The 14,557-nt window shown below is 39.6% G+C and overlaps 1 protein-coding gene across 5 annotated transcripts in view; it reads right to left on the bottom strand.

The window, feature by feature from the left end:
- Window positions 1-14,557, bottom strand: part of TRANK1 (tetratricopeptide repeat and ankyrin repeat containing 1) — a 49,460-nt gene that overhangs the window by 22,939 nt on the left and 11,964 nt on the right. For 4 of the 5 annotated variants that reach the window (XM_090142338.1, XM_031590426.2, XM_031590427.2 and 1 more), the window contains 9 exons: window positions 13,314-13,464; window positions 12,918-13,036; window positions 10,978-11,061; window positions 8,707-8,845; window positions 7,523-7,654; window positions 5,560-5,730; window positions 2,850-3,002; window positions 2,235-2,486; window positions 1,319-1,495 (listed from right to left, as the gene is read on the bottom strand). In XM_090142338.1, coding sequence (XP_089998464.1) covers window positions 1,319-1,495; window positions 2,235-2,486; window positions 2,850-3,002; window positions 5,560-5,730; window positions 7,523-7,654; window positions 8,707-8,845; window positions 10,978-11,061; window positions 12,918-13,036; window positions 13,314-13,464 — 1,378 coding nt within the window. The remainder of the gene's footprint in view (window positions 1-1,318; window positions 1,496-2,234; window positions 2,487-2,849; window positions 3,003-5,559; window positions 5,731-7,522; window positions 7,655-8,706; window positions 8,846-10,977; window positions 11,062-12,917; window positions 13,037-13,313; window positions 13,465-14,557) is intronic. The other variant, XM_090142339.1, reaches the window with a different exon arrangement.

The following is a 14,557-nucleotide window of genomic DNA, read 5'->3' as shown; positions in this document are numbered from 1 at the left end:
AGATACCAAGTTTAGACTCTTGATTTAAAGTCTACAATTGACCTATGTTTTTAATCTCTCTAAAGCTATTAATGACATGTGCGTACTTTATAAATGAATAAATACAGTGCCTTAAATTATTTTACCCCTTCAAGTCAGAAATGTATTTTTTACTAATTTAAAATTAAGCCTAAGTTTGGGGCTTAATTTGACAGATTTTCAGATTTTCTCACATGTTTATGTAAGCCCTACAGTCCTTTCACTCATTCCTCTGAACAAAACTCTGCTTGAGTTACAACTGAACAAAAATAGTCCAATGGATTTCAGATGTCACTGTCAGATTTCCTTCAAAGTCTGCTGATACAGCCCTGCTTTTTTCTTTGTTTCTTCCTAGATACTTTATATTTAAACCATTTCCATCTAATACAAATTTTATAGGTTTTCAGAGAGGAGCTTTGCTTTCTAAATCAGCTTGATTAAACAATAATACAGTCAGAAAAAAAACAGGAAGCGATGGAAACGTTACAGCTGCCTCAATCCCATCAATCAATTGACCAGCCATTAACTCTCCTCACAGCTCCAGGCACTGCAAATTAAAAGCAGAACATATCAGCTTAATAAAGGTTTGTCCATATCCTTTGGCCTACAAACTCTGGGGACTGAGATACGGCCAAACATCCTGGTCTGCTGCCTCTGCTATCACATGAAAAAAACAGCAGAGGAAGTGGTACTGAGCTGGACAGGTAAGAAATGAGATCATGAATCATCGTATCACAGAATATCTGAAGTCTGAAGGACCCGTAAGGATGATTGAGTCCAACTCTAGGCTCCACATAAGACCACTCAAAAATTGAACTGTATGTCTGAGAGCGCTGTCCAGACACTTCTTGAACTCTGGCAAGCTTGGTGTCATGACCACTGTCTTGGGGAGCCTGTTCCAGGGCCTGGCCATCCTCTGGTGAAGAGCCTTTTTCAATATGAACTTTCCCTGACGCAACTTCATGTCATTTCTTTGAGTCCTGTCACTGTCACCAGAGAGCAGGGATCAACACCTGCCCCTCCACTCCCCCTGTGAGGAACCTGTAGGCCACCATGAGGCCTCCCCTCATTCTCTTCTTCTCTGGGCTGAGGAAACCAAGGGACTTCAGACACTCCTCACTCATCTTCCCCTCTAGATCTTTCACCATCTTTGTAGTCCTCCTTTGGACACTTTCAAGTAGTTTTATGTTCTTCAGGTATTTTCAACATTTGCTGTGAAAATGAATGATCCTATCATCCCTCCCATCCCAGTGGCTAGAGATATTTGCGTCCCTTAGACTTGAGCACACAAAAACTTTACCTCTTTTATCTAAACAGATGTGGACTGCAGCATGCAAAGGAGTATCTCCTTTTGCAAAGGAGATATTTCGAGGATCTGCACCCTTGGTCAGCAGCAAATACACCAGTTCAAAGTAATTCTTTTTCAGGCAGATTTGCAGCGGTATTTCAGATTTGGCTCCAGTTCCATCTGGCAGAGCTAGTGCGAAGGATATGAAAATAACAGGGGTTAAATATGATAAACCAGATTGGCAAACTACAGAAAGTGCTTGTCAGAGAAACGTCCAAATTGATTGCTGAGCAGGCAGAAAGACTTTTTGAGGATGGAAATCTTCAGAATCTCCTCTGATCTCCCAATAATCTAAGCAGCCAGTCCTCCTTTTGCAGCAGAAAAACACAGGCCAGAACATATCTTCTTCAAGTAAGTCAGTCACGGATTAAATAAGCCTTCCAACTCCAGACAGTTACAAGGCTGCAGCAAGACCATGTCTCCCCAATTTATAGCTAGTATCAAGTTTTAACATGAAGTGAAAAATGGCAGAGTAATTCTAGGAATAGAACCTATGCAAAACAAGAAAAATGATAATGTTCACAGTTACTGAGAAAAGATACTTGGTCATGTCCTTGAATTCACTGAAGTAGCCAATTACTTGTGACATGACAACATACTTAACCCCAAGACTGTGAATCACAGTCAGGACAGGGAAATTAAAGCCTAGGAAAACTATAAGCAAAGGAACAAGAATCTTTGGCCTTTTACCTCCTAATCTAACTCTGACAGCCAAAGTTTATTTGAAAAACATCTTCCATCCTACACAGCCCTAATAGGTTTCCAGTGTAGCAGCAGATGTACTGCACTTGAACAAGCTTCAGCACTTACAAAGAGTCACAAAAACTATGCTATCTTTTTAAAAAAAGTAATATTCTATTTTTTTCACCTCCTCTTTCTACCAAACATCTTATGAGGTGGACTCGCTCATCCAGTCTGTCACACTGCTGGATAATGCTGCCAACGTCAACATCTGAAAGACTGCAGGTTTTTAAGAGTCCTCCATCTGATGTGTTTTCCCCATTGGCTTTCCCTGTTAGCAACAACAAAACTTCATGCCACATTTGCTTCTTCAACAACAGTTTTATGATGCTGTTGGCACAAGCCTGGGGGATGTTGCAAAGTACCCCTTCAGGAATTTCTGCAAGACAAACAGAACAAAATAACTCACTCAAAAACAGACAATAAAATCCATCTCAATGTAAACAAATTTCAGAATAATGAGCTCATTAAATTCAAATCACAGAACAGCAAAATTCTACGCTTGTATCCTTTTGTCTTTATACTGACAGATAAATCATTTTGAACACTTCTATTCATCATACTGAATTTCTGTACATATTATGAAGGGTTTTCACTGCAAAATACAGCAGTAAAAATAAGTAAAAGTACTCAGTTCCAGTAATATCAACTGTAGAAACAAGGAAACAAAGAAAGGGTAAGAGAGCAAAAACTGTATGTTAGCATGAAAACAATTAAGATGAGAAATGGGAACTCACTGTACCTTTCATAGAAGAAAGCAGTTTCAGAAATCTCTGAAACACATCTTCCTTCAATATATTTTTATGATGCAACCCATTTTCAAAACTGCAGAACTTGACAAACTGTTCGAGAGCATCCAGGAAAGAATCGACTACAGCTCTTCTTCTATCTTCCTCTGCAAAACATTACAAGAATTGAAAATCCAGTTCTTCATGGTCACGTTTTCATGGCAGGGTTGTAATACACTGTATTATATTTTGTATTCCAAAACACATTTGATACACTCATTAAATACTCCTTACATTAATACATCAGGCTGAAAATTGCAATAGTAGACAAACTGCTGTGCATGCAGGCAGGACATTTCTGCCTTGCAATGATAAGAATTTTCATAGTAGATGACTTAAGAACAGTAACACTTCCAGCATATGTTTCTAATCAGATGCCCTGAGCTTGTCTGAATCTTCACTGGCATTTAACAAATACAGTTAAAGAGCAATTTGCCCTTATAAAACTAAACAAAGAAACCAGAACAACAAACAAACCCATCACAGCAAAATGACACCTACAGGTTTAAGATACTTGGGTAATGGACAATTCCTGACTTTAAATCATGTCCTAATAATGGCTTTTAAATGAAAGACTTGGCATGAATATCCTGTAATTTTCAGGGAATTTAAGTACTTCAAAGATGGACAAAACAGCAGCTTTCCCCACTTGGACAAAGCAATAGATAAGTCATAAGTCACCTTTTTAGCAACCAGGATTAATCCCAGGGGTAAAGCAGTGTCTTGCTCTCCAGTCTCTTGCTTTACATTAAGCCTAGAAAACTCCTGGGGCTGCACATTGTGGAAAATAAACTGACCCCCAACAGTGTGCTGAGATACATGGAATACCAACCAAAACAGTTACCTCTATAAGGGCAGTTGTATAAACCTCAGAACCACTGAGCTAAGACCTGCTCCAGGAGAAGGGCAAAAGATCTCTACAGTAAAGAAAGAACCATGGGAAACTGCTTGCCAGGAGACAGAAAATGCAACTGCAATGAAATAAAAGACTTCCAGTAAACTTATACATAATATACATGTGAAACCAGAGATATAGTCTGTAAGTTTCACTTTTTTCTGAGTTTGATCTGCCTGTGTAGATCTTTTCCTCCATGTATGCCCTAAGAGCTGCATAACACAAATAAGTACTGCTTTGAAAAGGGTTTGCTTTGAGCTAATATGGTAATACCACTAATACAGACATTATCTTGGCTAGGAAAACATGATCAGGCACCAAACCATCTTAGAAAGACTGTACTGAAGAAATTTTTTAAGAAGAGCAAAATCCATGTTTGGGGCTTAATAACCTTCTTTTAAACCTCTCCATCACTTGGAAAGGTAAGCTGCAGAAATTGCCACCTCAGTTCCTGAATTTCTAAGTCCTGCAGGAACATCCTGCCTAACCAATAAGTCAACTCTCATGTGGACATACACAAGAGCTTCTCCAAACAGCCTCCTACAACCACATCCTTTGCTGGAATTTTCTGTGCTCCCCTCCCAGTCTCCTTCAGAGCTAGAATGCAAGTACCAACCAAGCTGCCATGCTGCCAAGACAGCACTTTCTGCAAGAACCCTTCAGTCCTACGGAGAGACAGTTCCCCATTTCCTGTCCTAACTGGCATCTCTCTGACTACACTGCAGTACAGGCAACTCAGGCTTATGACATTTGTTAAGGAAGACAGGAAACTATCTAACGTTTAGTTTGACACTGGGATTTTATTGTACAATTTATTGTATGTTTTCTCATTCTGATTTGTTGATTTCAAAGTAGAATTCTCTGTTATTTGGGCAATCGTGCACCAGTTTCCAGAACAGAGAACTCAGAGTCTTTTTCAGAACTGATGGGCAAGAGTAGACTGAAAACCAGTTTAGCATGTCAATTCATCATATTCCATGTTAGCACTGGGAAAATTAAGATCAGCACCTTTCCATAAGACAAATGGTCTTTCACAAACTACCCAGAAATAACAGTAATAGTTTTTAAAATAATTTGCAGTTTGCCCTTACTTCAAGAGTAACTAAATTTTAGGTCCTCTGTTTTGGTTATGGGAGGCTCTCCAATAGTCCACTCTGCTGCTCTTGTCCCTTTTCATGTGAAGAGATTTTAAGTTTCCTTGTAACATGAGAGTTTCAGCTGCATATCACCCATGTGGATCAATGACGGCTAAAACTTTCTGAACAAGGAGGATCTCTCACTAAAACATTTTGTTTTCAAAATAGGTCATTATCTGTTCACATACATGTTCATCACTTCAGGGCTTCTCTTTTTGGTCAACGTATTTTCTTTATCTAAATCATTTTAAATATGTCACGGGTGTTTTTACCAAATGTTTCATTTGCCAAACACTAAGGTGAAGCTAAATGGTCAAAACTGATAAAAGCATCAAAAAGATGCAGTTTCTATGGCAGGAGGGGAGCCTTGTGCTAAGGAAAAAAAAAATCCAGCAGTGGCTTATAATAATTTCCAGCAATTTGTAATTACTTATTGCATGATACATTAAGAACGTTAGCTGGACAGCAGACACCTTCAGGCCAGGACAAAATGTTCAATGTTGACTCACCAGGGTGACAACACATACAGAAAGTTACATAAATTCCACCTACTGTTGCCAATTACAAATAAAGTGATTTTGCATGCAAAGGTTATAATTTATAAACAGAAAAAGCACCGAGTCCATACGGTACCTTCCAGTTCCACAGAGGAGGAAGTGTGTTTCTCAATGTGACTGCTGACTGCTTTGACAGCATCAAAGTTTTTATTCTTTTTCAAAATATCTATGACGTTTCTTGACCGTGCATCTGGAATGGTAGGATCAGCCCCAAAATTCAAAAGCATAAGCACATCTTCTGTTTGACCTAAAGCATTATAAGAAAAGGCATTAGAGGGGGAATAATTCTCATTGTTCAGGGGCTGTTTTGTTTTGTTTTCTTGTTTTCAAATGTGGCACAATTTCTAACACACACACACACACATATATATATATACACTCAGATATATATATAAAATTCATCCAATGTCTTAAGAATTGTTAGGTATTATATCCAAAAGAAACTCAACAAACTGTTAAAAAATAATTATAAACTCTCTCTTTGTTACTGTAAGTTGGGAAATGGAGCACTGAAACACAAAGTGATGGGGTGCCTCAAGAGCATCCCGTTGATCAGAAGCAGTATGTCAAAAGCCTCTCCTTTGCTATGCTCCAATCCTCCAGTTTTTAGGCAAACTGCTCACTACATAAAGAAAAATCAAAACAGGAGATTTTTCTATTGTTATTGTAATTCTATAAGTCACAAAGTGACTTAACAAAACTGTCTTTCACATATTCAAGCATGAATACTGTGTACTGATTTTCTTTCCTGTGCAGCAGAAAACACGTTACTTTTGTGGTAATAAGCCTTGTAACAAAGATTCCTAGTTTAACTAATGGTGTCATTGCTTTCAACAGAAGTCACTTCAAGTGTTTTGAAATGCTATATAGAATTACAGAACAAACAAAGACAATAAGTACAATGGTGACTTAAAGGTTCAACACAGTGTTTAATAATTATTGTTGAAGATGAGAAGCTCTCTTCTTGCAACTTCCCACTGCACTCCCAGGAAGCACTTTACAGCCCTGCAAGCAGCAGTACTGATCTTCCAACAGAACAGCTGGAAGAGCACAGGAACACCAAATCATGTAATGCAAGGGAAGATGAAGAAACGCTGAGCAAAGATTTGTTAGATCATTACACTTCCCAAGGCACAGCTCCACAGAACACAGTCTCTTTAATTGCATGTGCTGAAGGAAAAATCTGGATGAGGAAAGAGTGATGCAGACTAATACAGCTGTCATGCTTTGCCTGTACAAGTCTTACCATTCAAGCCACCTTCGGAATTATTTTTTGTTAATGGATGGGAGCAAAGGTTTTAATATATTTATAAACATATCTCTAAATATATATATGGTCTCTTCCAGAAACACAAGAGTCCTATAGTAAAAGATGTTGCAAAAGAAGTATGACTTCTTTCCAGGAAATGAAATTTGTTAGATAGAGACTGCCTGCTTCTCATTCTTACTACTAAAGGGAGCCATCAGAATGTCATTGTGTTCAACGACCTTGAAGAGTGGAGTTATCTTGGCGTTGATGCTTGTTTCCTGAGGCCACCTTGTGGGCAGTGTAAGAAATACAAGGAAGAAAGCCAGGCTATATTAACGTAAAAGAAATCTCACAGAAATCTTGAAGGAAAGCATTTCCTTCCATTTTTCATCTGACAAGGTACACTGCTACTTAGGTTTTAAAGCTTCACCTTGTCAAAACAAACAAGCAAACAAGAGAATAGAAAAATAGGATAGGTCTCTAGGTGGTCAAGGCACGTTTAGATTTAAAAGGTAACTAAAAACTGCAGGGTACTTACTGGAAAGTCATAACCAATCAAATCAAGAAGCAAAAATTTAGAAAGGTCACCAAATGAAGTATACAGACTTATAAGGGAATTACTGAAATGCTTATATTTAAGTTATTATGTTCAGCTAACAGGGCTTTCTCATTTTCTTCCTTGTATGTAGTAGTAAACACTGGAGTCTGAAATTTTCTGCCATTCATCATTTTTCCATATGAAAACAGAACACCACACGAGTAACAAGAAAGAAGAAAGAACTGCATTTACTGCGTTTCCGGGAATAGTCACTGGAAGATGCCACAATGTGCAGGAGAGTGCATCCATCTCTGTCTTGCTGGTTGATTCTGTCCTTCAAGTCTGGCCTCTGAGACAGTAACCATCTGAAAATATGGTTCTTTTCTGAAATGATAAAAGTAAACATTTGTTATAGTAAATAGATGCAGTAGAAATAGATACTGTTTTTCCCCCAATGGCACGTAAAGATGCACCTGTATGAAAGCTTTTCTCATACATGGGAAGTAAGGGAGGTAAAAAAAAATAAGCAAGAGAAATGATACCATGAGCCAGCTGCATTGTGGGAGACCTGACACTAAGTTCTCACTGACTCTCAGCATGCATCACTTAGTTGACTCATGAATCTTCAGCACATATGAAAATGTTGTTCCACACTGACGTGGCAGGAAGAAATACTTAATTTTTGTCAAAGTTGGCATGCCTAGATCTGAAAGAACCTCAATCACACAATAGCTCCAAAACATAGAAGAGAACATCCATATTAGGTTTTTATTGCTAACAAGAGCAGGTAACAAATAAGAGAGTTTGCAAAATTCTTAAAAATCACAGAATCATAGAATGGCTTGGGTTGGAAAGGACCTCAAGGATCATCAAGTTCCAACCTCTCTGCCACAGGCAAGGGTTGCCAACCACTAGATCAAGTAGTGAATCAGGTTGCCCAGGGCCCCATGCAGCTGGGCCTCAAACATCCCCAGGGATGAAGCATCCACAACCTCTCTGGGCAACCTGTTCCAGCTCCTCACCACTCTCAGCTAAAAAATCTGCCCTGACATCTAATCTAGATCTCCTCATCTTTAATTTAAAACCATTCTCCTTGGTCCTATCACTATCTACCCTGATAGTGGGTAAAAAAGTTGATTTCCCTCATGTTTATGAACTCCCTTTAAATACTGGAAGGCCACAATGAGGCCTCCCCACACCCTTCTCTTTCCCAGGCCAAACAAGCCCAGTTCTTTCAGCCTGTCTTCACAGGAGAGGTGCTTTGGCCCTTAAATCATCTTTGTGGCCCTCCATCGCATCCTCTCCAAAAGCTCCACTTCTTTCCTGTGTTTTAGTGATACACCTAAAGTCATGCCTACATTATCTGATTTAATTATATTTGCTTTTTCTCTGAAGACGACAACATTTGGTTTATTTTAACAGAGGATGTCACTTACTTGCTTTGATACACAGTCTGATAACAGCATGAAGGGGATAAACTCCAATGGATTCAACTTTTGCCCCAATGGAAATCAGCCATTTGACTAATTCTGCTACATTTTGCATCGTCTCATCACCTCCATACAACTCAAAAGTCTGATAATGAAGAAAAGAATTACAACAGGTTATTTTATATTCAGAAAAGACATTCTTTTAAAATCACAGTTCCACGTTTTTTTTTTTTTTGAATTGGTCTGGAATTGGTGGAACAGTAACAACCAAGTCATATTCATTGTAAAATGAAACATTTACTATAAACATAACAGATCCAGTAGAAGTTCAAAGCAAATACATTTCTCCAATGAGATGTTCATGAATTTTGAAAGACTCTTCTCCTGCTCTGAAAAGCAATGAATTTGAAGCCTATTTTGTAATACATATTTCTTTATTTCTTCCCTGTAATTGATGGCAACTTTCTGCTATACAAGTCTATTAAATGTTACTACATTCCAGTACACATGTTGCTGTAAGTAGGTTTTGTACTGTCTAAGCTCAGATGAGGCAGCTTCTGCAAGCAGTTATGCTAAAGCAAGAAAAGACTGAAGAAATGTTTTAAATTGGAAAACAGGAATTACTGACTGAGGGAAGGAGGTATAGACAACCCAGGTAACATCTCCTCATACAGCTCAGGAATCCCATCAATGGAAAGCAGGACAATGCCTCATTCTCTCATCCAGCCCAGGAAGCATCTAGCATTATTAAGACAGCAATGATAATAAAACTGTTCACACAAAGAAAAGCTGGTAAGTATGAATTTTACAGGAAAATTTACACACCAAGACTGAAAGCACACAGTCTGAGAAGGAAAAGTTTGAACCAAAAAAGGGACTTATCAGGGACTTAATCAGCTTCAAGCACAGCCTACAAGCAACAGGGACATTGATACAGGAACTCTGGAGGTGAGCAGAGGAAGCTCAGAGGGAAATTGAGACAGCACGCCAGAAGAATCTGGTCACGAGGGGGTGCTCAAAAACAGTGTTTAGATGTAATTGCTTCACTTGTGCCAGTCATTTTTTAAATAGCAGGCTTTGCACAGCCTTCCAACATCCACAAATAAATCTTTCTTTCTAACACCTCATGCCAGATTTTGACTGGCAAGTATTACTGTTTGTGCACAGTCACAAAAATAAAATACAACAAACTATAGGGTGGCAGCAGGGGAAGTTCCAGCTGTCAAAAACCACATTTTCCTCTCATTTTTGCAAAAGATAAGCAGTGCTCATTGATCTTTCAGGGCCTGGACTCTGATCCAAACCTCTCTCCCTGCAAAGAGCTGATCAAATGCATGAGGTATGAAAGAGGGTAGCACGAAGTCCCATTTAAGCTCCTCGACTGGCATTACCACAGCACACTTGTCCAGTGCTAGCTAACCATGGCATGCTTGTGTAAACACACCTGCTTTGTAATGGTCCACAAGAAATGCTTTTCCTCAACTGTTACTGAAACAGGATGGGCAACCACTGCATAGTAGCAGATACATGCACTGTGTACTGCTTTCAGAAACTTGGCATGATACTGCTATGGACATCAGCTGCTCCTTCACAAGGTGGGCACAGACTGACTTCTGCTGCTGGCAGATGCCATTGTTTCAGTGAAAGACATTGGAGTTGTGGCTACTTAGTCTGTACACTTCCAGCTTGCCAAAACCCCCTACAGTATCTGGAAGGTAAGCCTTCAGGGAGTCAGTTTAACAGCCTGTATCTAATGCAACATACCAAAAATGTGGGGCACTGAGTAAAGACAAATTCCAACACAGCAATGAGCTCAATTTCTCGTAATCAGATGCACTATCATGAATCAGTCCAGAAGCAAGCCTGCAAAACATAATACCACCCTAACCCAGGAATACTGAAAGTCATCCTGGTTGGAAAACACATTCAACTTAACAGATGTCAAACATTTTTCTACGTTAAATTTAGTGTCAGGTTCCAGGTCTGACATGAATAGCTTGCTGCACTTGAGAGAAAGATAACTTTTGGTGACCAATCAAAGGAAATACTAAATTGCATACAAAAACTACACAAATTAAGGATCCTTTTAATGATCAGATGAAGAAACAAAACAGATTATTTAATATAACCATATATTATTTAACATAGCCATGTATTATTTTTCATTTTATTTTTCTCTCATCTGCTTTCACCTTGCCCACAGGATGGAAATTCTCCCACTGAAGAGAACAGAAAGAAAAGAAATAGACACGAAACTTGAAAAGCTTGTCACTTTACCTCAAAGAGATTTTTCAGTGGTAACTGGTTGACTCTGAGATTGGTGGGCAAGTCTTTCTTCTTGGACAACAACAACAGAAAAGACTACGAAACAAAACAATAGTGAAAAGTGTGCTTAGAAACTTTGTTTTTCACTGCATCACTAGACTTTGTAGGAGAGTGAAACATGGGCTAACAACATTTCAGATCTTTTTTTTTAAGATTGTAACACATCACTGAATTTCCCTTTTCATTTATCAATTGAGCTAACATATTTACAGTGGACTGCGGGAACCTATGGCCAATTAAAATCTCATCAGAAATAGAAACCACGTGGAAAGGATCCTGTCCTAAAAGTGCCTCCAGTACAGCTTTGGTAGTGGTTCTTTTTCAAGGATAAGAAAGAAGATCTATGTAATTACAGGCCTGTCAGTTCTATTTCAGTGCCTGATAAAATTACAGAGAAGATCATTCTGGGAGTTACTGAAAAACACATGAAAGACAGTGCACTCACTGGTCACAGCCAGCACAGGTTCATGAAAGGAAAGTCCTTTCTAATGAATAATTCTCCTTTCACAGCAAGATTACACACCTAGCTGAACAAGGGAAGCCAGTAGATGTGATGGTTTTGGATTTCAGCAAAGCTTTCAGTACTGTTTTTCATGATGCAATGGGTGAGTTCAGGTTGGGCTCCAAGAGTGACAGTAAGCAGGATTACATCAGGCTGGCAGCCAGCCATTACTGGGATTCCTCAGGTAAGGCTTCATTTTAGGGACAGTTCTCTTCAGTGCTTTTATCAATGACTTGGATACATGACTTGAAGGTATCCTAAAGAAGTTTGAGGATGACACTACATTGGGAGGAGCTGTGGACTTTCTTAAGAGCAGAGAGGCCTTGCAGAAAGATCTTAACAAATGCGAGGGCTGAGCAGTCAGCAAGCACATGAAGTTAAACAAGGCCTGCAGCTCCTCACAGGGAGCGGAGAGGCAGCGCTGAGCTCTGCTCTCTGTGACAGTGACAGGGCCAAGGGAACGGCATGGAGCTGTGTCAGGGGAGGGGTAGCTGGGGGTTAGGGAAAGGTTCTTTGCCAGAGGGCAGTGGGCATGTACTGATCATGTACTGATCCACCTACGTGTGTCTTCAAATCCTGAACGGTACTCTTGTGAGTTGGCCTTGTATGGCTGCCAGATGCTCCTCTTCTTTGATCCTGGTGCTCACAGGGCTTTCTCATGCTTTTTCCTCACTTTGCCATGCAGTATTTTGCCTTTTCCTAGACAAGTTTCCCTGAGGCTCCTGCCAGTTGCCATTGGGCCCAGCCATGCCCTACAGCACGGCTGCTGGAGCAGGCTGGAAATGGCTATGCCCAGCATGGGGCAGACCCACCCTCACCACACACTGTAGCCCCACAGCCCCCTGCCAGCACCTTGCCACCAACACACTGTAATTGTGGCAATGAACCATTTTTCATACAGTTATTACTTAAAAAGAGGGTTAAAATGACTTTAGGTGATTGTCTTTCTGATTGTCCAAAATAATCCGTCTTTATTGAACAACTGTGTACTTCCACTGAGTGGATCTTTCATCCAAAAGAAAAAGACACTACAAATAAATACATTTTTTATCCCTTCAATGTCTTTCAAGAATAATGGAGCCCCTAGGTAGAATGAAAACAGAGACAATAGCAGGAGACAAGTGGGATCTTAACTTTGTTGTATACCTTTGAGAAATGAATTTTGGAAATTATTTTGAACTAAGAATATTTTTCAAGCCTAAAAATCAAGACAATTGAATCAAGGAACACAAAAATTAATTGCTTTTTTTATCTTAGAGGTAAGACAAGCTTACCCTGCACAGGTACCAATGACTGCCTTTTTGTGCAGCAGTACCACACTATACTTGATCTTAGCAGGCCAAGAAGCGAGTATGTAACAGTTGTTTTCTCTTCACTGGGACAGACTTACCTGCCACTTCCCTTTCTGAGCCAACTTTTCCATCACAGATTGCCAAATCAGTGCATCAAACCTTGCGCTGAAAATATAATCGTATGCGGGGTAGAAAGTTCGTGGCAAAACTCGTTCATCTGCAAGAGTAAGCAGTTATGAAAAGCATGTAGCATACGCAGTGCTATTAAAGTTGTGGTCTCCAACTAAACTACTTCACTGCAGAGCAACAGCTTTAGTATTAACACTCAGGAGAATGCTAATAGGGAGCAAATATCTGACTTCTTTAGCATGACAACCCTTTGCCACCAAACTGTGCCTTTTTATCATCAACCAGTCTTCTGTAAACATGGGAAAAAATGAGTCCATCATCACTGAGGGGTTCTTGAAATAATTAAGCTTTTAATTTGAGCTTACCATTAACACTTGTGAAGATTCCTGCTATAAAATCAGCAACTTGAGCTTGGTCTACAGAAGCATTTAGAAGAGTCAAACCTCTATGAAACATAGAAATCGCGTTACAAGAATTTGATAACATGATCAGCGAGTGGCCAGCTCTATAATAAGCCTATGAAAAAAGAAAAACAAAAAAGACCATTCTTAGGAAAACATTCAGAGATCTCGACAACAGAATCACAGAATCTCAGGGGTTAGAAAGGATCTCTAGAGATCATCCAACCTCCTGCTAGAGAAGGCTCCCTACAGCAGGCTGCACAGGTAGGCATCCAGGCAGGTTTTGAATATCTCCAGAGAGGGAGACTTCACAACCCTCCTGGACAGCCTGTTCCAGAAAAGTTAACAAAAAGTTGTAATTTTCTCCTAAATTCATTAAGTATGGTATAAAATGGCACGTAGTGCTATTTTCACAGCTTCTCACACACATACACCCTCCAAAAAAAAAACCAATCGAAATCCTTTGTAATTCACACTGTGCTACTGATGTCATTGTGTATGCTAAGAAAGAGCAATAAATAGATGCAGATATATACAGAAAAGATAGATAAAGCAGTAGAAAATATCTTGGAAAACAACTAAAGGATGAGAAGACATACTGTTAGCAACTATCCTGGACAGAAATGTTTCTTGTCACAAGGTCCAGAATATACATTCATGTCAGTGTACAATTGTACAATCGTACAGAGGTTAGGCTTAGTAAGATTATCATGATGGAATGATAGTCAAAATAAATAGAAATGCTCATCAGCGTCACAGGCTCACAGTAAACTCCACAAGGAGTGAACTCCAGCAAGACATCCTTCCTCAGTGGCAGTCAGCACTTAAATGGGATCTAGGAGAGGTGCAGCCAGGCTCCCCCCTTCCAGTAGCACAGGTGAATTGCCTTCACCTATGCTCCCAGGGCTGACTCATTGCTTGCCTCAGGTGGTCAGTCAGAGGTTCAGGCCATGATCAACAGTTCCCATACAGTCATTATGTCACTGTTCAGTAGCATTTTGCAGTATTTAAAACAATGCAGATGTTCTTTAGCAAATGGCACCTAAACACATTAATGTTCACCACTGAGGTAGGTTTTACTATCTCAGACTCACGGTGGAGTCAATTTGTTCAAAACATTTCCTGGTCAATCCTGCATCACCCTGGGTCCCCAGCATCAAAAGAGTGTGTGAGATTTTATTACTTGCTAGCACCTTGTCTGCAACATT

This window comes from Phasianus colchicus, chromosome 6, assembly GCF_987193195.1.
Source record: "Phasianus colchicus chromosome 6, bPhaCol1.hap1.1, whole genome shotgun sequence".
Lineage (NCBI taxonomy): Eukaryota > Metazoa > Chordata > Aves > Galliformes > Phasianidae > Phasianus > Phasianus colchicus.
The sequence above is the reverse complement of the archived record's forward strand: the minus strand, read 5'-3'. Positions and strand labels throughout refer to the sequence as shown.